Source organism: Cricetulus griseus, chromosome 5 (genome assembly GCF_003668045.3).
Source record: "Cricetulus griseus strain 17A/GY chromosome 5, alternate assembly CriGri-PICRH-1.0, whole genome shotgun sequence".
Classification (NCBI taxonomy): Eukaryota; Metazoa; Chordata; class Mammalia; order Rodentia; family Cricetidae; genus Cricetulus; species Cricetulus griseus.
The window spans coordinates 126169637-126197378 of NC_048598.1; the positions used below are offsets into that span (position 1 = coordinate 126169637).

The window sequence follows — 27742 nt, forward strand, 5'->3', positions numbered from 1 at the left end:
CATCCAAGCTATGAGGGAGGATGAGACAAGAGAACTTCAAATTAAAGAACAGCTTGGTCTACTTCAAGTAACTGTCTCAAAAATTTAAAAAGAAAAAAAAAAGTAAAAAGAAGGCTGAGTCTATTTAAATGGTAAATCATTAGCTAGAACATGTAAGGCCTTCAGTTCAGTTCCCAGTACTATAAAAAGGGGGGGGGGACTAAAAATATACTTGTATATAATGAGAAAATCCAATTAATAAAACACGCTTGACATAAAAAAAAGCAGTTACTATGACTATTTTATAGTTCAAAAGATAAAGACTTGAGGCTAAAAGTGTACATTAGTGGCATTTGTGAGGGTTAGATTTGAGTCCCATAACTGAAACACACACACACACACACACACACACACACACACACACACACACACAGAGTGTGATACAAAAGGGACAGTATAAAGGACCAGAACAATGGCTCAGCAGTTAAGAGCATTACTGCTATTGGAGAGGACATGGGTTTGACTCCCAGCATTCACATGGCAGCTCACAACAGTGGATACCTCCAGGTCCAGAGGATCTAACACCCTCTTCTAAGCTCCCAGGGCACCTGGCATACAAATAGTGCTCAGACATTTGTATGTGTGTCATACAGACAAAGTACTCACATGTAAATTAAAATTTTTAAAGAGACAATATAAGCAATATATTAAAAATATAGTAAAGACCATAGTTGAATTTACCAGAGATGAAGATGCTAGAAATAACAAACAATGAATGGTGCTGGGGGCCAGCCCTGCCAGTTGACAGGTTCAGTTGACAGAGGAGGCAAGGAGTAGGCGAGGGAGGGTTGAGCCAGGCCATGGTGGTTGGAAGAATCTTGTAGCCTGACTAACTTGCAGTCAGAATGTTTCTTTATTTGTACAGAATTCAGTAAGCAGGGGTAGAGTCATGTTGGTCAAAAGCACAAATTATATCACTTTTGTTTCCACACATGTGCTTAACTTTTTCTCACACACATCTGGAGCTGTAAGTTTAATCATCATTGATAAACTGTGACAGAACAGTTATCTTTTACAATCATTTTCCCTCAAGTTTAGTCATCACTGACAAATAGAGTTATCTTTTATAATCATTTTTACTCATCAGCCCCATAACCCAATTTTTAAGAATCTAGAGACATATGACAGCCTGTTCTCAGGCTGGTAGCTCTTGTGGCCTCAAGGACGGTAGACAGAAAGAAAATCTCCAAGCCAGCCTGGGAAGATTGTCATGTCCCAAGCAGTGTATTATTAATTTTTTTTTAATTATTTTTAACTCTTAATGGTTAGAGTGCCCAAGAAAAATCATCAGGCCAAAGCTGCTGCAGTTATTATTCAATTTCTGACATAATACAATGCTTACATTCTATATCGTTATAGAATTTGTTTAGATGTCTAATCCTAGCATTCTTTTGCTCCTTGATCATATGACACCACAGTGGCTCTGCATGAGCTAACTTTTCTAAGAAATGGTTGTTCTGACACCTCACTCTTTGTCATCTTTTACATTGTTTTATGCCCATCAATATAAGTGTCTGTGTAAGGGTGAGGTAACTCCAGCTAATCTAACTTTGTTGCTGTGTATGCCACATAATCACCTGGGCACATAGTAGGAAGAGGCTTGTAATCTGATCTGTTGCCAACTTCTCAATGAATCTTGTTGACCTTTTTAAGTTTACTTTGTCTTTATTATCTTGTTCCTGAGTAAACACAGGGACAGATGTTTCAAGAAGATTTCATAGCCTCGTAAAGAGACCCCTGGCTTCTTTATATGTGTCACAACCTCCAAAGCGTAAGGAAGACCTTCAAGATGATAAGGATATCTCCCTAAAAGCAGGAGGGGCAGTATGCTCAGGACTTTCCCCAGGAAGCATAGAAGTTGTAGTCCTGGGAGAAGGCATAAGAAATTTCACATCAATCCAATAATATCCTCAAATTGTACAAATATTAAAAGCCCCTCAAGCATGCAACATGTGAATATCAAAGCCAAAAGTGGCATGGCATCATCATGTGGCTCAACTGGATTTTGTCAAGCAGCTGTGCTGGCTTTATGACTTTTGCCATTCTCATCTGATACGGCTGCACCAGAATGGGATTTATTAAAGATCATATGCTAGTCCTCATAGCTTAAGAAACTAAGAAAAATGGGGCAAATGAAATCCGAAGAAGGAGAAGGAGGAGGAGGAGGAGGAGGAGGAGGAGGAGGAGGAGGAGGAGGAGGAGGAGAGAAGAGAAGAAGAAGAAGAAGAAGAAGAAGAAGAAGAAGAAGAAGAAGAAGAAGAAGAAGAAGAAGAAGAGAATTAACAAAAATCAGGGAGAAAACCAATGGAAACCATGAAAACTGTAAAAAAGAAACAGGGTGGAAAAAAAAAATCAATGAATCTAAGAGTGCCAGCTTTTCAGAAAATCAAAAGAAGGCCCTGGAGATGACTCAGTGGGTTAAGTGTTTGCTACACAGGCATGAGGTTCCTGAGTTTGGATCCTCAGCACCCACCTAAGGGCAGGGTGTGGTAGCAACAGGCCTCTATCATCAGCACCAGGGGAGGGAGACAGACTAGATGGCCAGTCAGTCTAGCAGCAAGCTCCAGGTTCAGAGAGCTGTGTCAAAAAAATAAGGTAGAGGGCTACCCAGATGGTTCAGCTGGAAAAAGCAATTGTCATTCAAGCCTGACAGAGTTAGTTAGATCCTTAGATCCCACCAAAGGAAACAGCACAGTAGTTTGCCTCTGTGATTGATCCCAGTGCTCCTACAGAAAGGAACAGAAGAAGAACCTTCTTGGAGGCTCAAAGACCAGAAAATGGCCAGGGAGCTGATAGGCCAGATAGCACAGAGCATGGCACAGTTAAAGCAGAAGCTAGGAAGACTGCTGCTCAAAGGAGAGGTGAAAGCAAAAACAATTACTCCAGAAAGTTGTCCTTTGACCTTCACATGCAGACACTTGTGCCTGCACACACATTCTCTCTCTCTCTCTCTCTCTCTCTCTCTCTCTCTCTCTCTCTCTCTCTCTCTCAAAAAAATATCAATTTATTCAAATAAGATGTTTCTTATAACCATATTTATACATTTCATTTAATGTGCAAAAGTTGGAATTTTTCATTTATAATACCAAAAATTCATACAGTTTTCAGATTCAAAACCAAGAGTAGGTAAATATCATAACATGGCATCCCATGGGAAGACCTGGATCTGGATTTAGCTATAAGATACTATGATACCAACATTAGGTGGATATCATTTCAATTTCCAGGGAAATCTGTCTACATTTAATTTTCCACGTATGAACCAGAGCATTCTCTCATCATCTAGCAGCCCCAAACCAAATAATGTGTAGAGTAAATAGCTCTCCATTGTCAATTCAAAGGAGTTGAGTGAAGAAATGTTGGAGGAAACTTACAAATCTACAAAATGAGCAATTAAATTCAGGTTTCAGCTCCCAATTTTTTCCATAAAAATTAAATTGCTCATTTATTTGCTTATGTTAGCAAACTGCCAATTTTTACACATTCTTCTTCCGAATTTAACTGAAGACATAGTACATGAGCAGGGTAGTTTTGTTAATTTTTGTGGTGTTAGAGATCAAACCCACCACTTTGCTATTATCATTCGATAGATACAGTTTATACTCTTGTAGTTACAACCAACTCAGGCAAAGAATTGTTACAGATAATCTGATTTGCCTGAACGGCTAATCCTATCAGTAAAAGCTGAGCCTGCTGGATTATATAAGACACTCAGGCACACACAAAGTCTTCTTTAATACACACATTTCTCCAGGTTTTCATGCACTAGAAACTTTAGAAGAAAGAAACCAACTACTTCCCTACTAAGATACTAAAAATGAAGCCTGCTTCACAAAGTGTTTTGGCTCCAAGCTGTACTACCTCAGAGATCAAGACTCTCTTCAGCTTCTTTTGCCACATTACAATCTTAATGGCACTACTTAACTCAAATAGCTTAATCTCCTTTTATCCAACAGTATCAATAAAATTTGTTAATATTAAGTTACAAAACCCTTATGAGATGAGCATTTTAACTGGAAAGTTAATCCTCATTTATGAAAAAAAAAAAAAGCTGAGTTTTCCTTGTGTATTCTGTTTGGCTGAGGGAAAGCACAAATTGTAGAACAAGAGAGCTGAAATGAAAATACATGACCTATTCAAAGTCCTCACAAGACGAAGACTCCCATCTAAGACTAAAGGAAGGACCCATCACCTGGAAGACTGAAGCAAGCGGATCATAATTTAATACCAACCTCAGCTACACAATGGGATCTTGTCTTGAAAACCAATCAACAAATCTAAATGTTAGCTTTTCCTTTAATCGAAAATGAGTAGTGATGGGTCAAAGGAAACCATACCAACCAATAATACTAAGTTCAAGAGTATGGTAAATTTTCAATTTTTCAAATTAAAATGAAAAACAATTAAATAGCTTTATATTCATTTAACAATTCATACAACCATTCTAATGGGAAAATAGCTGACACCTTGTATAAAAATTTCTAGGCTTCATTTCCAAAGTGCTTTCTATTACTTTGAATACATTTTATGTGTGCTTCAAACAAAAATATTGATAGAACCTAAACTGATGAACATAATGTTTTCCTAAGTTAATACAGAAATGTTTTTGGTTTTCACATATTATGAGATAACAAAAATGTAAACTTTTCAAAATATAGCAATAATGGGACCTCTTCTTCCCATGGAGATTTTTATCCAGGCAGACAGAGTGACAGAAGGTAAAAAGAGAGTCACTGTCTTTGGCCCTCAAGCAGAAAATACCAAACAAAAGGCTGAAATCTACTAACACCAAAAAATGACAATGGCCTCAGCAAGATTTTGAACTGAGACATTAAGCCCTCCTCAAGTTGTATGGGGGTCTTCAGAGCCTTTTAATTTTATCTGGAGATTAAAAAAATTCACACAGCATCAGGCTTTTAATGTGCTGGCATTTTACAAAAGGACTGTAGTTCTCCACACTCCCTGGTATATTCCCAACACTATTGCACATTTAGGAAGCACACAAATGACACTGTTGCTCTAGTCTGCTGCCATCTAGGAAAGGAGCTTTGTAATAATAAGGGAATTATTAACATTCCCCACAGCTGGAGGAGGAGAGAAAGAAGGGATTTCTCCCCTAGTCCTCATCCTTTAGATGAACATACAAAAACAATTTTATGGGTTGTCAAGATGCTTCAATTTCAGCGAAAGCCTAAACTCTTCCCATTCCCTGTGGCTTTGTTTTTATTCTGCATTACAAATGAACTGGATATGCTGGAGCTAAAAACAAACTCTTTGCAGAGACATTTCCAATCCAAAGACTTATAACGTATTTCACACATGAGGTGTGTATGCATGTCTTAATTTGTGAAGGCTAGAGGTGGATACTGGGTATTTTCCTCATTTGCTGTCTATCATATATACATTTTTAAAAGATTTACTTTGTACTATATTTGACCTTGTCTGTGTATCATCTTTTTAAAAACTAGAATCTCTTACTATGCTAAAAATTAATAATTATAAAAAGAGGGGCAGAATCAAGAAGGAGCCTCATCCTGAGTGAATGAAGTGAAACACCTTACTCATTTTAGGCAAGACACCTGGCTGGCAAAAAAGGAATTATCAAACCAAAGGTTTAGGAAGTGCTGTGTTATTCTTCGCAGAATTGGGAGTATTCTGTTCAAATTTATAAACTTGTATTTCTTTTACATACATTTAAGTAAATATGCTATTAGTATACTTATCAGGAAGAAGTTTCTAGTGAAATCAGGATGATTTTTCTAGATGCTGTTTCATCAGAAATCAATCCATCTATACAAAGAAAATCCACTCACTAGTGGATTTTATAACAGTTTTTTCCCTACAAACACTTCAGACAATGCCTGCCTTAAGTGTAACACTGAAGAAAAAGAGGGGAGAATTGAGAAAGAAGAATGAAAGATGAAACAGGGCTAAGAACACAATGAAGGGAAAGTGAATAAAATTGATATTTATATATGACAAGAATTACAAATCGTTTATAAAAAAAACTTCAAATTGTCTTATAGATCGTGTACTTAACGAAATAAACATCAAACAAGAGCAATCACTATCTTAGAGGAGTTTACAACAATTGAGAAACTTATCATGAATTAGTAAATATTATGTTTTTCATATGAGGTCTTAGTAGACTTTACCACCAAGAAATACATAATGCCATTGACATACAGATTCTCAGGAAGGGCAGCCATGAATGAGTCTAAAAGATGGTGAAGTTTATCGGGTAATTAAGGAAGAGAAAAAAATCTCAAATGAAAAAGGAACAAAGCAAAGAAATAGCAGTTTGAAAGGGCACAGATACTTACGTCCTAGAAACATATTAATTTCTACTAATTATATTTTACTTGTATACACAAGTAAAAGATCAGTAAATAAAGACTCATAAAACTATGGTTATTGACCTGGTTACAAAATAAACATTTGTCCTAGGTCATATTTCTGGTCTCACTTTTTTTTTTTTAATGTAAGAGTCATGACATGTTCCTTAAAAAATAAAATAAATTCATTTTATAACAATTTGCCTAAATATAAATATTTGCTTTTAAAATATCCAATTTTAACAACCAGTTTGATATTGACTTCTTTAATAAACTTCTGGATGGCCATGATTTATATATCATTCTAAGATTATTTTAAAGATACATGATATCCAAAGAAACCAAAACAAACACAAACCCTCTCAAAACTGCCTAATAATATATTAAGTAACAATTTCCTTAATTGGTAAATGTAAACACAGGATAATGAAATAGTGGTTTTTTTTCCCCACTGATTTAAAACTTTCTTTTCTTATTTTTTTAGACATAGTAGATTGTATTTACATGTTTGCTCATATAAATAAATACATATATGCATATATATCAATAATAATTGAGAGATAAGAATCTATAAATTTGAGAGTGGGGAGCATGGAAGGAGATTGAAAGAGGGGATTTGGAGGGGTTGATGCCAGAAAGGGAAGGGGAAGTGAAAATTGTATTTTAATTCAAATGTATCAAAAAATTTCAAGACAAAAAAATAGCAAAATGTTTATTTAAGATGTAAGCATATTTGATCTAAGTTGTCTTCATCTTCAATTTGAGTCTATTGTATAAAAATAAATGAGAATTATGACAAATAAAGATAGTGAGTAATTAAAGTTCACCAAAACATCTATTAATATTAGGATGAATAATAAGATTCATTAAAATGAACAGTGTCTGTATTCAAAGTTTTCATTTGAGTTCTGCTATATGCACTGATTTTCATTGGTATATGCTAAGCATTTTCTCAATTATATATATGCTTTTTTATCTAAATTTCTAGTTTGAGAGTCTATACTTGAAGAATTCATTCCTTTTCTGTGATTTGTGAGTTTCATGTATTTGTTTTGGTTCTAATCAAATTTATGTATTTTTCCTTTTAATGGTATTTTTATTTTGAAACGTCACATATTCTCAAAGATTTAAAATGTTCTTACTGACCACACTTAAAACTTTGATGGTTTTGTTTACACTGACCTATAGCTCTCTTTAAATCTTGTGTAAAATGACAGTTCTTCCATGGAAAGCCTGTCTTAAAGTTACACTTCATTTATTCCAAGAATGATGGCCACATCTCTTTCTACAAATTTCCCTACAAATTTTACAAATTTCATTGCAAAAGTAATCAGCAACAACATAGAAGTTAATCAAGTAATTCCCCCTTTGTTCTCTAGTCTTGTCACTTTTAGACATGCTATAGCATTATTTGAAAAATGTTTCATCCATCTTTACAATGGTGTATCATTTTCATGAATGCAAACAAAACCTTTTAGATTTGCCTTCTTACCAGAAAAATCATTCTTGATGTTTCAGAGTCAATGGATTCTTTTCATTTACATCCTAAAAATACTCTCTTAAAACTTTTAGTGTACTTTGACTGAAGGGTTGGAAAAGACAGACCAACAAATTCTTAAATTCAAAACAAGCAAAAAGATGACGACTATGGATGTTAAATATTAATACTACAGTGACTAATCTAGAAGTACAGATGCTTACTAAGTCCAATGCAAAATACAGTCACAAATTCCGATTTATTCATCCAACAATCAAACTACTGAGCTAAGTAATATGTAAGAACTAAGACATAAAAGGCACAGAGAACTGTATTTAAAATGATAGTCATCAGTTAGTAATGTGTGAATAATTTATAAGTAGAAACAAAGAATCCCCAAATAAACTGGGCTTATTCATTCAAGTTTCACTCATTTCATGGTTTTTATTAAAGGTATCAGATTCTGGCTCACTCCTTCACCACATCGACAAGATTCACTTTAAGAGATGAATGCATAAATAAAGTTAACACATTGTGGTGTCTATAAAGGCAAGAATAAATGGTAAGTGCTCAGAGAACACATGGAAATGGTACCTTATCTGGATGAAAAGGATCAAAAAAGAATTATCAGAATTCTGGGTGTTAAAGAATCAGTAACATTTATGAAAAATAATTCAGGAGGGTCTAGGGAGATAGCTCAGTGGATAAAGCACTTTCTGTGTTTCATTTGCCCACCAAAATGTTAGGTATACATCATGGTCCAGCAATAGGGCCAGAGCTCAAAAGTAGAGAGACAGGAGATTCCTAGAGCAACCTGGCTAGCTAGACTAGTACCTTGAGCTCTGGGACAACTCAAGATCCTGCCTCAAAGAATAAGGTGCAGAAATACCAAGAAGATTCTCAACCTCAACTTTGGGTTTCCATGTGTGTACATATACTCATGTGAGCATATACATATATACATAGGCACATTGTGAAAATGCTTGAGGAAAGATGAATATAGGGCTAAGTCAGTATAACAGGGAAAATATGCAAAGATACAGAGACACAGAGCATATTGCCTTTGGAGAACTGTAGGTTGCTCAACCTAAGGGCTTAAGTTTAGGATGCAAATTAGTAAATACTGAGAGTAAATGTTAGTGAAGTAAACAAATACCATGAAATGTCAATGTTACAGACCCACCTGAAAGCAATGAAATAAAGATAATTTTATGAAAATGTTTCAGAAGAGCATACAATTTCTATGTGTAAATCAGATATCTTTTTTAGGGTCTAACATTGCTCAGGTTGGTCTTGAACACTGCTTCCACTTCCTACTTGCTGATATTACAGGTATGTACTACCATGCCCAGTTTATGCCATGTTGGGAGTTGAATCGAGGGCTTTCTGCATACCAGGTAAGTATGGTACCAAGAAAACTCTATTCCCAGACCCACATAAACTTTTTTTTAAAAAGTCATGTATTTTTACCATAAATAAAATGTAAATACAACTACAACTGGGAATTCAAAACCTTATATATGGTTTTAGGTGGGTGGGAGAAAAAATGCTGGCTTAACTTACCATGCTAACATTTATGCTCCTTTCGAGCTGAATCTTTATGTGACAATACAGTCAAGCACACTGTGCTATTCTCTATATCCTCAATCAAAAATTCAAAACTATAACTTACAGTTAGGGCAACAAGATTCTAATAGTTTCAGTCAAGTATAGTAGACAAAGTAAGTTGTATTCTACCCAAACTAAGAAATCAAAGTCTGTTAAGCTGACAGTATTTAACTACAATTTATAAGCAAAAGTGCTGTTAGAAAACTCATAAATATATTCTTGTTGACTTCCTAATGTGGCATCACCCAAAGTAGGAATCTATAGGTAGAATAAAAAAGGAAAAAGCAATTGACCTCTAATAATAATCAAATGTCACCTAATACATACTAAACATCTATAAGAACAGATTTGATGAAATCATTAATTACAAATCAAGGCTAGGATGAGAAAACTAAAATTACAAAAGTTGGCTTGTATTCTTTGATATCAACATCAACAGCAGCATTCTACACTTTTCTTTCATAGACCATGCTGTGAAAAACTATGGCTGCATAGTTAAGGTAAATGTCATAAAACCAGCAATCTCCTAAAATGAATAAAATAGAAAATGTCAAATAAATACTTTGGATTTATGTCGTTTTCCTTTGGTCCAAGGTCTTATCCATGCTACATGTACTCTAACCACTGCATTCATTCGTAGACCCACATAAAATCTTCTGAATTGAACCTTACTTCCCCACAGTACATGATGCCCTATATTTAAGCAGAAGATGATACATAAATACTTACTTCACTGGTGCACTACGAATGCCTGTAACAAACTCTGGTAAATTCCAAAGATGATTCACTGTTAGTAACAGTTTTCTTTTTTTTTTTTTCTGTTACAAATTTTTGGTCACAGTAATATGAATATCAAAATACTATGCTTTAGAAAATGATTCTCAAACTATTCGTGTGCATCAGGTCCATATTGAGGGCTTCCCAAAATAGGGGCTGCAACTGTAACCTTCAATCCCAGATAGAGGATGAGGAGGGCTGTGAAATATTGTCTTCTGTGACATGATAAAGCTATTGCATTCAGGAACTCAGTACTGCTAAGGTTACCAACACAAGATCAAGTGAATCCGCATTGCAACATATATGGAGTTGGGGTGGGTGGTGTGCTCACAAGGCCCCACCCCAAGCTGAGAAGCTACTGCAAGTTCATAGCTTCAGGAAAATGGAGAATCATTTTTCTTCAGGGGGTGTGGCTGCTGGTAGGCTGTCCAGGTATGGCCTCATATCCATATGCATGTAGCACTAACTGGACTCTGTGAGTTTAAAAACCAAAAGACAAAGTAGGGAAGAACATGTTGGGAGTCTGGGGTGGATATGATCAAGATACACTGTATACATGTATAATATATGTCATATTTTTATATAGTTATATATAAGTATTTATTGTATAAAATATATAAATATATATTTATGTACTAGTATATATAAATAAAAGTATGCATTGGTATATTTTTGAAAGGAATGTTTATTGAAGTCCTTAGCTAAATCTTTATACATATAAAAACTTTCACACAAATGCACTTATCTAAGTGGCATTTGTATAGAGAAGAGAAATTCTAACACTGAATTTATGTATTTATTCTCAATTCGGCTGTAAGGTTTTAATATTTTTACTTATGTGAGATCTTTTTCCAAAAATGATGCCTTTTCACTAGAGGTCTTACTAGACAGTGACAATAACTGAAATTACTGTACTCTAAATAAAACTAAGGGTGAGCAACTACAATTCCCATATGTAAAAGCATCAGCGATAAAAGTTTAAAGTCATAGAATTTGGTTCAAAGAGTCAAATTATGAGGAAGAAAGCCTGTGGACTTCTATTTAATTATTTTGTCTCTATAAAGATATTTATTGAATGTAAGTATCTACCTGGATCCACTGTCTCTGATTTCTTTGCAAACACAGCAGATCTCATTCTCCAATCACCATTTCAGCTCTCAACACAATGGCTATCTAACAGGCCCTGGGAGACAAACCTCCAAGAATGTTTGAACACATTAAAAAGCAAAAGCAATCTGAGTATGGAATAAGTTCATAAAGACTTAGAGCACAGTCAGCAAGGACCTGATCAGAACAAAAAATCAGCAACTGGGTTTGCATTTCACAGCTTGTCTTTACCCACATGCAATATGCATAATGATTTGATGGGGAATGTTCTTCTGTAAATATGTTTCTCTTATTGGTTGATGAATAAAACACTGATTGGCCAGGCAGGATGATAGGTAAGACTAGGAGACAAGGAGGATTCTGGTAAGTACAGGCAGAGAGGAGTCATCATGTGATCCAAGGAAGTGGTGTAGCTGGGCAGAATCAGAGTATAAGCAGGAACAAACAGGAAATCTCTTCTCTTCTCTTCTCTCTAGATACAATGAGCAGTCACCATGTAGGACATGAGAGGAGTAACAGGTCCAGACCCTTTTTCTGGACCCTTTTTTACGGTAAGAGAAGACCACCACAAGGAAATACTTAGATTAACAAATATGGGTTAATACTTTAGACAGAGCTAGCCAGTAAGAAGTCATAGGCAGTGGTCAACATAATTAATATAGTGTCCATATGTTTCTTTGGGGGCAGAGAAGGGCAGCAGGACCTGCTGGGCCAGAAAACTCAGGTGACAATGACCCAAAGACTAAAAGAGACACAGGCTAATAATGAGTACATATAATTAATACCAACTCCCAGCTAGAAAACTTTTTCTATAAATGTCCAGATAATAAACAGTTTAGGTTTCATTGCTATATACACTAATATTATCCTCTGAATTTGCTCCCCATTCTCCAACAATGAAAATGAAAAATCATTCTTGGCCTGGAAGTCATCAAGATCAAAAGGGGATAGAGGGCCCACATTTGTCCCACTAGACAGTTTGCCAACTCCTATTAAAACCAAGCAAGTTAAAAAAAAAAAAAAAAGAAAGAAACACCAATATATTTAGCAAGGCAGTTACTACAAGGATTGCTAGGGAGACGAGAACCAAAATTAATTACTCATATAAAAGCTAAATTTACTTGTGTTTGGGAATTAATTCCATTTTATCTATATTTTTAACTTAAAAATTAAGCATTCATTTGAATACATGCTTCCAGTAAACTGGTAATCCGTTTATCACTTCATAAACAAAGAGACAGGCTATTCATAACCTGGGTTTTCTGCACTTATTTCTATTAAAATAAAAATCCATATATAAAACTAAAGATAGACAGATAGATAGAGGATAGATAAATTATATGAAAAGCCAACAAAATACAAACTAAGTAAAGCTAAAAGCAAGTTGGAAATACTCCCTGAGTACATTAAGTTGAAGTCTTATCTAACTGCTCTTAAACTTTCACATCCAGGTAGACAAATGAAGGAATAGGAGCATGCATCAGACAACACAGCAAGGGTTAATTGTTTTTTTAAGTAATCAACTTTCCTTCTAATCAGTTTGTAGCCTTGGACATAGTCATCCACCTAGCTGATTTCTATTGAACCATCGTTGTTGGGGGTTAGAAGTGAACAGAATGTGAAAATGAAGAGGAAAAAGAATTTCTCTCTGCAGAAGAGACTTCCAGCTGATCCTACAAATAAGTAGAAATTTCTGGAGCTGACACTTTACAATGCACAACTCCAAATACAGACTTCCCTACTTATTACAGCAAGGCCATCTAAGGAAGCCTTTAAAATATACTCTGATCCAAATAACAGGGGGTACACATCAGAATAAGAATGTGCTCATGGAAAATATGTATTTGTTATTGTAAGATACAATACTCTCTAAGTATCAACTAGGCCAAGTTGACTGGTAGTGTTGCCCATGTAAATATATCCTTACTGATTTTCTGTCTGCTTGTTCTATTTCTATAAGAAGGGTGATGAAGTTTTTAGCTATCATAGCAGGTCTAGCTACTTCTCTTTTCCTCACAATATTTTACCTCATGTATTAGACACTGTGGTCAAGTATAACCTGTAAAGGCTCAGTGTGTCATAATATAGTTACTCCTGTAGTATTTTGCAATGCTCTTTCACCTCTGTTGAATCTGTTTCTTGATAAATGGGGAGTAAGTCTGATACAGAAAGAAAGCTCACTATATAGCATAGGATCTGCCCTGCTAGATCCATACAAACAAAGAACAATGAGGGCTGGAGGAGTGCTGAACATTTTCCTGTGATAGACCAGTTACTACTAGAGCTATTATAGCAAAATGATTAGGAATAAAACCAAAAAGCCTGGGTTTGACCTCTCCACACCTAGTACTCACAGCTATATAAATTTGAGACAACAACCTAGCCAACTACTCTTCTGTATTTGCCTCTCTACTTCTACAAAATGGAAATGATGCATTTATTCATAGTTCTGTTACAGTAATTAAATGAGTAGTTTACACAGCATGTAGGATGTTACCTGATATACAGTAATACATTAATAGCTACAGTTTCCGGTTTGCCATTCCTACTGTAACAAATGTTAAAATAATCAAGATGCTGGGATAAAAAGGAGAATCTAACATTGGTTCTTGCATCATTTCCTATTGTAACTCAGCGCCAGTGGATGAAATATAGCACAAAGACTTTGAGAAAAGCTTCACAAAATTATCAGCTGTGGTTCCAGTATGAAAAGAATTATAAACAATGTTCTGTGTCTATGTACTGGTAGACTTAGTGTTATAAAACAAAACTTATAAGGCGTTGGTAAAAATGGATTATTATATTTTACATACAAATAATGCAAGTTTGCTCCTTTTAAAAAATGATTTTGCTCATTTCTATATCAGGCCTAGTGAGACAGGGACTAATAATTAACACTCAAAACTTCTACAGACCTGGTTCATAGAATAAAAACATCTGTTACCAAGTCCAGTGACTACCTAAGTTGGACCCGCCCAGGAGGAACCACATGGTAAAAGAGAGAGAACCAATTCTCACAAATTGTCCTCTGATCTCCACAGGAAAGGACTGGCCTATCCATGCCTACACACATATATGTATATATGCACAAAACATAAAATTTCATTTTTAAAAGGCAAAGAAGCCCAGAAATAACACACTTCCAACAAAGGAAACTATCTATAGCCTTCAAAGTATTTTTTATAGGCAATGTCTGGCATACAACTAAAAACAGATATGCAAAGTTACTGAGTAATCAAACGAAGAGATAACAGAAGTAAATCAAAAGGTGAGCTAGAAATAAGCAAAAAGTCAGGACTACAGGAGGACAATTATTGAAAAATTAGAACATGATGGATAGTTTTATTAATTATTATTTTGTGTATGAATGTTTTACCTGCATGTATGCCTGCATGTGTACATGGTACCCAGACAGACCAGGAGAAGGCATGGGAACCCCTGGAACCAGAGTTACAGAAGGCTGTGAGCTGCCATGTAGGTGCTGGGTATTCAAACTGGAACAATAGTCAGTTCTCTTACCCATGAATCCATCTCTTCAACCCCAAAGACAGACTTTTAAAAGAAAATTAGAATTTCCAAAGAAGTTTGAAATTTTTGAAGAAAATCAACTTGATATTGTAGAATCAAAATACCAACAGAATATATGAGTTTAAAACAGAATGCAAAGATATGCTGGAAGACAGCTCAATTGAAAATACACAAAATAAAGAGTAAAGAGAAATTAAATTAGTAAAGGTGCATAAAATGTATGTAACACTATACAAGGAAGTTTTATAATACATGCATTTTCAGTTCCAAAAGGAGAAGAAAGCATGGCTCTAGAGCCACACTTAAGTTTTTAAAATTAAATCTTAAAGATGTCAACTCCCATATTTAAGAAGTTTAGCAAAATTCAAGCTGGATAAAAGCAAATCAAGTACTACCAAGGCACATCACAGTCAACTGATTAACATCAAAGACAAAGAAAAATGTAAATGCAGCTGAAGAAAAAGGTTCACTGTGATAACTACAGAATTCTCAACCAAGTGTGATGATGATTAGAAATCTTGACTGGAATAAACCCACAGAAATGTTCTCAGGCAGGGAAGTATTTTTGCTTAGGAAAAATAAGACATCTTAGTAGTATAAGGAATAATAAAACTATTATTAAGTATAACATATGTAGAATGCTATTAAAAATTATTCCCAATCAAATTCTGTACTTTTTCTTAAAAAGTAACTTTCAAAAATAAAACAGAAAAAATGAGAAAATCTGAAATTAATTTATGGTCCTTAAAACATGTATCATAAAAATACTAGAAGATACACTTCAAGCTGAGGGAAATTATTCAAAAACTAAACTACGAAAAACTAGTGAACTTAGAAGGGGAAAAAAATGTGGTCAATTGATAATGTATTTTTTTAACTGTTTAAAAATTTCATAATGCATATAATGTGTCTTGATATGGCATTTTAAAAGGTAACAATACAATAACAGTCTATAACATACTACAACAAAGGCATCCAAATGGATGAGGTTTTAAAAGTTTGAAAATTACAAGATTTTTTAGGACTTCCAGAGCAATGCAAAAATAATAAAGATAAATGATAATGAAAGGATTGTAATTTATTATATGTGAGATGTGTGCTGTATATGTGTGTGATACATGCATACGAGCATGCAGACGGTAGATAATCAGGTATCTATGACTCCCCTACCTTATTCCCTTAAGACAGGACCTCTCACTAAACCAATATTCTGTTTTGGCTAGGCCAGTTCCTCAGGGAGCTCTTGGGATCCTCCTGTCTCTGTCACACAATGCTGAAGTGACAAGCCCATATAGCAATGCATAAATTTTCATGGGTGCTAGAGATACAAGCACTCTTATCCACTGGTAACCATTAAAAGTTGGCATCACCTGCTTGAAGAGAGGGCTCAGTGGCTCAGAGCAGTGGCTTCTTTTCCAGAGGAGCTGGGGTTTGATTCCTAGCACCCTATGGCAGTTCGTAACATCCACAATACCAGTTTCAGAGAATATGACACCTTCTTCTGGCCAAGACCAGGTTAGCACATGGTGCACAGACATACATGTAGTCAACACACCCATTCCATAAAATAATTTTAATTTGATATAACTTACTGTAAAAACAGAAAAATAAAAGCCTATATAATCCAACAGACAAAAATAAGAGATGAGACAAACAGGGAAGAAATTTAGCAAGATAAAAGAAAATGTAAACCTGGTAACAGCATTACATATAAATGGCTAAAACAATTCAGTAAGGTAGGAGTCGTTGGTCAGAGGGAAAAATGATGCACTGCTATCCTCTTTAAAAGAAACACTTCAGGGGCTGGAGAGATGGCTCAGCGGTTAAGAGCACTGACTGTTCTTCCAGAGGTCCTGAGTTCAATTCCCAGCAACCACATGGTGGCTCACAACCACCTTGAATGAGATCTGGTGCCCTCTTCTGGCATGCAGGCAGAAGACATAAAAAATAAATAAATCTTTAAAAAAAAAAAAAAAAACTTCAAATATTTAAATCTGTGTCTAAATATAAGGATACATGTCAATTAAGGTTAAAAACACTAACCAAACACATACAAATACTAGCCAAAATAAACCTGATATAAGCATATTAAATTAATTAATTTTATAGCCAAAAAGGTTTTGCTAAAATAAGGACAAGATCTCATAAGCTAATGGGGATCGTGGGTGGAGGGGAGAGGGAGTTAGAAGAAAGAGAAGGGGAGAAGGGGAGGGGAGAGGAGGACATGAGGGAGCAGGAAGATCTAGTCAGGGGAGGAACGGATGAGAGCAAGAAAAGGGATACCACCATAGAGGGAGCCATTATAGGTTTAAAGAGAATTCTGTCACTGTCCAGAGACCTACAAGGTTGACCCCAACTAACAATCTAAGCAATAATCAAGAGGCTACCTTAAAAGCCCTTCTCTGATAATGAGACTGATGACTACCTTATATGCCATCCTAGAGCCCTCATCCAGTAGCTGATGGAAGCAGATGCAGACACCCACAACTAAACACTGAGCTGAACTCTGGAATCCAGTTGCAGAGAGGGAGAAGTGATGAGCAAAGGGGTCAAGACCAGGCTGGGGAAACCTACAGAAACAACTGACCTGAACAAGGGGTTGCTCATGGACCCCAGACTGATATCTGGGAAACCAGCATAGAACTGTTCCAGACTCCCTGAAGGAGGAAGTCAGTTTGGAGGTCCGGACAATCTATGGGGCCACTGATAGTGGATCAGTATTTACCCCTAGTACACAAATGAACTTTGGGAGCCCTCTCCACATAGAGGGATACTCTCTCAGCCTAGACACACTGGGGAGGGTCTAGGCCCTGCTCCAAATGATATGACAGACATTGAAGATTTCCCCCATGGAGGGCCTCACCCTTCCTGGGGAGAAGAAAGGAGTTGGAATTGGGGCTTAGGTGGGGAGCAGGGGAGGAGGGGAGGGAGAGGGAACTGAGACTGACATGTAAAAGCAGCTTTGTTTCTAATTTAAATAAAAAAAATAAATTACAAAAATATATGTATTGAAGGGATGAAAATACAAGCCAAAGACTGGGAGAACATACTTGAAAATAATATCTAACTTTAAAAAAGTATTTACAGACAGGAACACTAAAAAACCTATTTAACTAAAAAACAGGTTTTTAAGGAAGGAACAGGGACTTGAATAGGAACTTCACAAAATCTACAATAACAAAGGGATACAGATGAATTATGGTGATAATCAACATTTTCATTATATTTACTAGTGATGGCTTCAGGTGTGATAGTTTTAATTGTCAACTTGACACAGTCTAATCATCTGGGAAGAGTCTCAATGAGAGGTTGTCTAAATCAGTTTTTCCTGTGGATGTGCCTTGGTTGATTGCATGAACTGAAGTAAGTGGATATGCCCATTGTGGTAGCACTATTCCCCAGGTTTATGATCCTAGACTATCTAAGAATAGGAAAAGTGAGCTGACCACAGGAATGCATGCATTAATTCACTGCTCTCTGCTCTTGACTCCATGTGGATGTAATGTGCCTAGCTTCTTCACATTTCTGCCATGTTGATAACCTTGCAATCATACATTATCAGCTTAAAATGTAATCTCAATAAACTTGTTGTCCCTTAAAAAAAAAAAGAAAAGAAACCTTTGAAAAGGGGTTAATTCACAGAAAACAAGATAGTACGGAGTTAGTATTCAACACACAAAACAGCTTGAAGAGATGAATGGAAAAACCAGAACCGATAGGAGACAGCAAGCATACTTTGTTCTTAGACAACAAAACAAGCATCTAAATATTTTACATTTGCATAAACTCAAGACAATCTGACCAGCATAATCAACTACCTAACAAACAACATGCTATATAAGATTAGAACCAATATCAGTAGACCACACGTTTTTCTTAAGCATTCACCAACAAAAGGCAGTTACTAAGCCACAAAGTAAAATTCAAACTAAAATAATACAGAATATAATTTCATTTGGCTAGAAAATAAGCAAAAATAATAATAAAGATAAGTAACAGCACAACATTCAAATTAAATAAAATTTTATAAATATGGTCAGATCAAAATATAACAGATCAAACAAAAAAATTGAAAATATGTTCGCTCATTGGATAACAATGAAAAGTTGACATTGTCAAAAAATATAGAACACAAATTAATTTAAAGGGAAGCTTTTCAGGTATACACAGGTTGACCATTCCTAATCCAAAATGTGAAATCCAAAACACAACAAAACCTAAAAATTTTAAAAGCTTTATCACTCTAAAAGTTTCAGATTTCAAAGCATTTCAGATTTCATATTCTTGGATCAGGACATTCAGCTGGTAAACTTGATGGAAATATTAAAAAAGAAAAGTTCAAATCTGAGTTTCTGATCCCAAGCATTTCAAATAAGGGGCATTCAGTCTATATTACAAAAGAAGCAACTGTTAAAATCAGTGATATGAACTTGCTAAGAAATCTTAGAACAGCAAAATAAATCCCAAAGAAAGTGTAAGAAAGTAAGTATCAAACTAACAGTAGAAATCAATAAAACAGAAAGCAAATATATGACAGAGGAAAAAAATACAGAATATAGAAATATATACCTGAGAGCCTTCCAATACTACCACATCTTTAACTTGTGCTAGCTACCTAGATAGAGAAGAAACCCAGAATGGAACAAGATTTTGGCCAAACACGTAAATCATCCTGGATTCCCTAACCAAGAGTCAAAGATGTTTGCAGCCATAACCTTACACACAACTAGTGAACTAGCCTAAATTTGAAAAAAAAATCAAGAGTAAATAGCTATTTTAAAATGTGCTATTTCTTTGTCTAAATTTATCACATATCAAGAAAACTGCAAATTGTATTTGGAAAGTTAGGTAACTGCTTTTAAAAATTATTGTTCTGAATCTTAAAAACTGTCATTTCAGGCTTTTGTTTTCCAACTTCAATTTATATGCCTTTATCACAAAGAAATTACCTACTATTACATTTATCTGAATTAACAGATATCAAACTGAGCACAAAAATACTAGCTCAATTATAGTAAGGAAAAAAGTCTAAATGCTAACAAGCATGTCCATCATTCATGTCTTAGCTTTAAAATAAAACCCCTGTGGATGGTGTACAAACAGCATTACTAGTAGAATCTAGAGAACAGCCTGGGGAGACATACTTCCCTAATGAAGGAAAATAACCATGCATTTATTTTTACTGAGTTAATATGCTTATTTATAAAAATGTTCTAGATTGTATTTACATTTATTATATCAGCTTTTAAAAACTATTTTGTAATTTGAATGCAGTTGTTAGGAATTCAATTTCTATGTACAAAAATATAAAGAAAGTGTCTTAAGAGACCATATGAGGGACTGGAGAGATGGCTTATACTTAAGAACAGGTTCTGAACTTGCCTTTGAGTTAGTTCCCAGCAAAGACATCAGATGGCTTACAATCAGCTCAGCTCCAGGAAAAGTGAGCTGAGCACAGGAATGCATGCATCAAGTCATTGCTCTCTACTCTTGACTCTGGATGTAATGTGACCAGCTTCTTCACATTTCTGCCATGTTGATAACCTTGCAATCATACATTATCACCTTAAAATGTAATCTGAATAAACTCTTTGTCCCTTAAAAAAAGATCTGATTCCCTCTTCTGCACTCCATGCTACTTATGAGCACAAATCGACACACAGACACATATACACATAATTTTCAATACAATTAATTTTTTATAAAAATTAGTATTAAAAGATACTATGATTTTCTGAAGAACTCATACAAATAACATGATGGGGGAAGTCCCTCTGTGTAAATGTTTCTTTTATTGGCTAATGAATAAAACACTGATTGGCTGATTGGCCAGGCAGGAAGTGACATAGCTGAGCAGAATCAGAAAATAAGCAGGGACAAATAGGAAATCGCTCTCTCCTCTTCACTGCCAACACGCCAGAGGAGTAAGAGGTCCCTGGACCCTTTCCTTGGTAAGATAAGACCACATGGAAATACTTACAATAGTAGTTATGGTTTAATAATTAAGACAGAGCTAGCCAATAAGAAGCCCAAGCCAACTGACCAACAGTTTCATAATTAATACAGCCTCTGTGTGTTTATTTGGGATTGAGGCGGATGTGGGACCCTGCAGGGGCAGAGAATTTCACATTACAATAACACATTTTCTTTCATACAGCAAAAACAAGATACTTTGTGGTAAGAAAAAAGGAAAACAGAAATAACAGTACTATAGATGGAACATGGAGAAAATTCAGTGATTATTCAGGAGCCTAAATTATAAAAGGGAAAAGAGATCTTCTCAGGATGGGAAGTCTCTCCTGAGACTTTTAAATAAAATTTTCTGGGTCATTGCTTTTTCTGTTTTCAGCTTAGGAAGATAAGAGTTCGGACTGTGTAGCCATACTGCCAGAATTCAAAGAAGGTTCTACCATTTGTTAACGTATAATCTTGGGCAAACTAAATTATTTAACATTTTTTAAGATTCTTCATCTGTAAAATGACTGAAAACAGTACTAGAATCTCATAAAGATATCTAGAAATTCAGTAAAACACGCTGTCTGGCCCATGACAAATTGGCACATATGACAAATTCCCAATAAATGATAGTTACTATTAGCAAGGCCTAAATCAAGAATAATGAATCACATATAATTTCAGTTCAAAGACCACAACTTTCATAACCCTCCCTGATGAACTTCCAGTAAAATGATTTAATCCAACAAAGTATCGCCCACTTCTTGTCCCTGACTTAGTTCCTTGCTGAATAATCCTATTGTGACAATTACCACCATCACAACTCACACCGAGGATATGGCTTCATTTGTTTTTGTAAAAGTGTTAACATACAACATTATCATCCATAGACATTTAAAGATAAAACTGATGGTGAGTTACACAATATACCATATGAAACATCTGAGTTCTAAAAGCAGTGTGAAATGCAATGGATGCAAACAGTGGTGTGGGAGAGCCAGAAGGCATCCTCTCTAATGCTCCACTTTCCATTCATGAATTATGTTCCTCAAAAAGTAATATATTCAGCTGTATCTTAATACCACTTGCTGGTAGTGCCAATTACCACATCTAATGTCAAAGTCTTCATATCTGCATGTCTAGCCCTGCAGTTTTTTAAAGTGACAGTAAGCACTGTACACATGATCATTCTTAGATATGAAGTAAGAGAATCCAAAGTTGTCAGACAACTTGTAAACTCAGTAACTGCAAGTTAAAGGTATCTAGAAATAGATATCATTGTTTATGTTTTCCATTTAAATCAGACTTTGGCTTTCCAAACAACTGATGACTTTGAACAGTTATGCCACAATTTTTAGTAGACTAGAAATATGGCAATAATTACCCACATTCCAGATGCACTGTTCTATTTAACAATGAATTTTTGCTTTTCATCATAAGAATTTAAGAGTAACTAAGCCTTTCAAAATTTATGTCTCTGTTGTAGTCCATAGAATAAAAAAATTTAATGAGCACTAATCCAAATCACATAAAGTTTGTGTTCGTCTAAACATAATTGTAAATGCAACATAAGCATATAAATGCCACTGCTTCTATATACTGATTCATATGCAAAATAAGATTGCAACTATGTAAACCTATATTGACTATATAGATGTATCACTGACTTTTAAAAAGTCTGCTACAATACTTAAAATTTTACAAAGACAGTTTGTAGAAATTATATTTTTCAACAGCAGACTGAGACCCTATACCTAAAGGTCAAGCACAGTATTTCATCAAATCCTTGAGTATTTCAAACCTACCGGAGAGACTCAGCCATTCTCCTCAAGTCTTCATTTTGTTGTTTTAAGCGCTCCAGCTTTGCAAGAATCTTGGAGAGTTCTCTGCTAGAATGGTCAGGGTGGTCATTATCTCGAACCAAATGACCACCTATATAAAACAATAAGGTCCCCCAGGCAAAAAGAATGAGCATAATCCAACGCCAGGAACCAGTCCATGCCCGCATTTTCAGAGTTTCAACTCCCTTCTGTCTTCTCGGAGCTCAAAGAATTGGAAACATTGTACTCTGGTTTTAGTTAGCCACACAGGAAAATAAGTTTCTGTTGTTTCAACACATGATGCTTCAGACAAAATTAGTCTCTCTGGTATACTGTGATGACTCTTACAAAAAGATCTTCCTGGTGATACAAGGAGGCAGCTTTCTTGTCCTGTGCTTCCTGGGCTCTACATGCTGTGGAAAGAGTAAGAAACACCCTGAGTTGTTTGAGATATAGAATACAACGTAAGTTGACTTTCATGGTATCTTTGGCCAGGAGGCTGAAAGACAATTAGCTACCCAGTATCAGGTAAAAAGTAAACACTTTAAGTCAACCACACACGTTAGGGTTCTACCTGATAACAAATGGTTCACTCCAATACTGGAAGTCTAATTCTATCTTTCTTGAATTGTTGTGTAATACCTCTTTTATAGGGATTAAAAGATTATATCTTTGAATAATTAACCAATTCGGCTATGTACTTCAGGCTAATATGTTCATTATCTAAAAGCAAAACAAGTTCTCAGTATAAGTGAATTCATTTCTACAAATTCTCATCACTCCATCTCGCTGTCATCTCACTACTTAACTTGCAACCTGTCATTTTTAGAGGACATATTCTCAAACTGACTTGAACCTTAGAGAAGCAAAGGTTATCATAACCATCAACCAATTGGCAACCACACCAAACATCAAAAGGTTCAAATGGATCAAACCAGACCATTATTTTTTCAAATATATTTAAAAACACTAATAATTACAGGTGGATATGATGTAAATATATTATATACATATATGGAAATGTCACGATAAAATCCATTTTTCTATATGAACTAATAAAAATTCCAAAAGAAGGCTAACAACAGTTAAACCCTTAGGGTGGCTATGTATTTTAAACTCCAAATGTTCGTTCTTTATCAGCTTTAATTATGTGTTTTGTTTGCCATTTCTCAATCAGTATGCTTAGGATTCTCTTAGAAATAAAATTATCTCCTCCCACAAAGAACATATATGAAAATGTAACTTAAAGTGACTGGGCAACTCTAAAGCTATGGAAGAAAAGTCATATATTATAGAATAAAATTATATAGTTACTGTAAAGGCAGGTTGGTTAAAACATTTACATATACAAGGCTATATACTTTGACCACATGGCCACAAATTAAATTATCATTAAGAGATTAAATAGAAAAGCTGAAGAAAGGGGATTCCAAAAAATCAGAGTTTTTTTTCTATTACTGAACCTTAATTTTTATTGACTTTAAATGCACAAAAACCCAAAGAAAAGAAATTCTCTACAAAAGAATGTACCAGAAACACCATTTATTCTGATTTCTGCTAAAATATAGAATGGGGGAGGGGTATACTCACTGACTATTATTTGAAAGCAAAATTCAAAAAGCACTAATCCCAAGGAATATTTAATGTCTTGTCTACTACTTTAATAAATAGTTTTACGTTTACAAAGTATACTTTTTGTTGTTGTTAAACTCTACTGTTTACCTTCTCCCTTTCTCAAAACCCTGTGCCTATAAATCTGATATCCCCATCTATCATTCAAATAAAGACTAAAGTCTGTTTAATGGTTCAAGTTGTTTACCACTCTGGAGGTGGTGGGATCTGAGAGAATGAAGCCAATAATTGAAGTGGACTGAAGTCTCATACAATAGCCAACTTTATTCATAGCATCAGACAATTTATACTCTGAGAGTTAAGAGTCACACAAGTATAAAATCATAAGGACAAGCTGCATGTGGCAAAAAAAAAATATGTTTTTCTATAAAGACATAGAAACAAGTAACAGTTTCCCTAGACTATTATGGACAACAAAACTTTCAAAAAAGAATAATTTACGAAAAAATGTATAACAAAATAGGCTGAAAATTTTTACTTACAATTATAATGTAAATTATCACAATATTCAAAAATATGATTTTACGCCGGGCGGTGGTGGTGCACACCTTTAATCCCAGCACTCAGGTGGCAGAGGCAGGTGGTTCTCTGTGAGTTCGAGACCAGCCTGGTCTAGAAGAGCTAGTTCCAGGTCAGCCTCCAAAGCCACAGAGAAACCCTGTCTCGAAAAAAAACAAAAAAAAAGGAAAGAAAGAAAAAAAAGAAAGAAAGAAAAACAGAAAAAAGAATATGATTTTAACAGTCAAAGTTTGCAGAAACATATACTTTGTTATAGAAATAACACTGTAATTTGATAAATCAGTATTCAAAATATTCCAGTTGTTAAATTACTATACTCACAGCAAGACTGAGACTATATAAACTATAAAGGCTTAAATTGTAATAAAAGTAAAACATGATCATGCTCTTAATTATTAATATGACCTTAACTCTGTTTTTTGAGAGATTGTTCCTCAGAATTCTATAGAGTTCTTAACAAGTATTTTTAAATGGTATCAACAACAGCAAGCCAAGTTGAAAAATGAATATTTTCTATGTGGTTTTTTTATCATGATTTAAAAGAGTATGTTTTGAACTTTTCCCCCATCTGCTAACCACAGTGAAAGCCTAGTTGTTTTCTTGTCATGTTGGAACCATGACTGTCAAAATATCAACACTGTAATTTTGGTCATTTCGTTTGCTGCTGTCTCCCAAGCACTTAGCGCAGTATTTGGCATTTAGTAATCACTATGAAAACTTGCGAACAAGTGAATGTATGTAGGACTGTGTCACACATGATATAGAAAGAGACTGAGCACATCAGCTATAACTACATTTATGTCAAACTTTAGACAGCAAATTTGAAATCAGATAGCACTATTTTAAGCAAAATAGATCAAAAATAAAATCATTTGTAAACTTAAGGACTTACTATTGTCAATGCATTACCTTACAATATACTGATATTTTCTCAAAGTGGCTTGTTCTCTTTTCAAACATTTATGATCTTATTCCTATTTAGAATCTCATAATACTTTTCTTCTGCAGAATAGTAAATAGATCAAAATATGGCGGGCTCCCTCCTGCCAGTGCATTTGATTAATAATTCTGGATTTTAAAGGGATAGAGGTATTTAAATGATTTATTTCTTCTGCTACCTAGGAAACTAGGATATTTTTACTTTTGTTTCTTCAACAACAAAACTACCACAAGTAATTTTTAACTAAAGTATTTGCCTTGATCTTGGAGCTACAGTGCAGTATAAGTGAGACCAGGAATTTGAGAAGAACTGTCCTAAATAAGGTTAATTATATGTAAAGCATTACCTGTATTGCTTGGCAAAGAAGAGGTACTCAATAAAACATAATTTTATCTTAATGTTGACAAGGTGTAGAGATTAAAATTGTATCTGCTATAATATATAGTTAAGACCAGTTGAGTCTGCATCATGCTATATTATGGCTAGGTAACCTCACTAGGTGCCAATTTCTTTATCTGTAAAATGGGAACAACACTTGTCTTTTATAGGGACCACTGAAGAAAATGAGTATGCTTTGATCAGGTTATCCTGCTCTGAGTTACTATTTAGTAAAGGCCTCCTAAGTGGAAGGATGAAATCATTAGAAGGCTTATTTACTTTTTTCTTTTGTTTCTCTCCACCATTGCAATCTTACCAACCCTTTGCTTTATATTTGAAGAGTTTTCCTAAAATATTTTTTGTAAGCCCATATCTATCTTTAAGCTGTATCCTCAGACCTCTTTAAAACAAGGAAAATGAAACCTATATGCATTTCTCCAGTGTTGCTACACTCCCAAAAAGGGAAATTTCAGGAAAAATAGACAACAAATTTGAAATAAGTGTACTTTTAAAAAGCTGGGTGGTGGTGGCACACACCTTTAATCCCAGCACTCAAGAGGCAGAGGCAAGTGGATCTCTGTGAGTTCGAGGACAGCCTGTTCTAGTTCCAGGACAGCTAGAGCTATACAGAGAAACTCCATCTTGTGTATGTGTGTATGTGTGTGTGTGGGGGGGGTGTACATTTCAGTAAGGCCATGCTTCATAGTTCAGATATAAACATAGAATCTCCAATGATTGGGGAGGGGGGTATCTTAGTCACTGTTCTATTACTGTGAAGAGGTACCATGACAAAGGCAATTCTTTTGTTTTCTCTCTTTTTTTAATTTTATTTTAATTAGAAAGAAAAATATTTTACATGTCAATCCCAGGTCCCTTTCCTCCTCCCCTGCCCTCCCCCCAATTAACACCCTACCTATCCTATACCCTTTCTGTTCCCAAGGGAGGGTAAGGCATTCCACAGGAGGTCTTCAAAGTCTGTCTTATTCTTTGGGATAGGGCCTAGGCCAACCCCCTTGTGTCTAGGCTCAAGGAGTATCCCTCCATGTGGGATGGGCTCCTAAAGTCCATTCCTATGCTAGGGATAAGTACTGATCCACTACAAGAAGTCCCATAGATTTCCAAGGTCTCCTCACTGACACCCACATTCAGGGGGTAAGAAAACATTTAACTTGGGACTTGCTTATAGTTTCAGAGGCCTTATAGTCCATTATCACCATGGCAGGGAGCATGGCTGCATTCACGGCACTGGAGCAATAGCTCAAAGCTACAACCTGGTTTGTAGGCCAAGAGGGAGGACAGACACTTGGTCTGGAATGAGTTTTTGAAACCTCGAAGACCATCCCCAGTGACACCTGTCCTACAAAGAGGCCACACTTCCCAATCCTTTTCAAATAGTGCCCCTACTCCCTGATGACTAAACACTCAGATATCTGAACTTACAGGGGCCAGTCTTAGTCAAACCACCACAGCAGTTGTGCACACCCATGCATGTGTGGAGGCCAGAGGTCAACCATTGATGTCTTCTTTGATTGTTCTCTGCACTAGTTACTTTCTTGCCAACATGGCACAAACAAGAGTCATCTGGGAATAGGGAATTTGAATTGAGAGAATACCTCCATCAGACTGG

At 35.3% G+C, this 27742-nt stretch overlaps 1 protein-coding gene across 8 annotated transcripts in view; it reads right to left on the reverse strand.

Annotated features, from left to right (window-relative positions):
• Fut8 (fucosyltransferase 8) overlaps nt 1-27742 on the reverse strand; it is a 206669-nt gene that overhangs the window by 100220 nt on the left and 78707 nt on the right. For all 8 annotated transcript variants that reach the window (XM_035444994.1, XM_035444999.1, XM_035444998.1 and 5 more), the window contains one exon: nt 22632-23059. In XM_035444994.1, the coding sequence (XP_035300885.1) occupies nt 22632-22834 (203 nt within the window). In that variant the 5' untranslated portion in view covers nt 22835-23059. The remainder of the gene's footprint in view (nt 1-22631; nt 23060-27742) is intronic.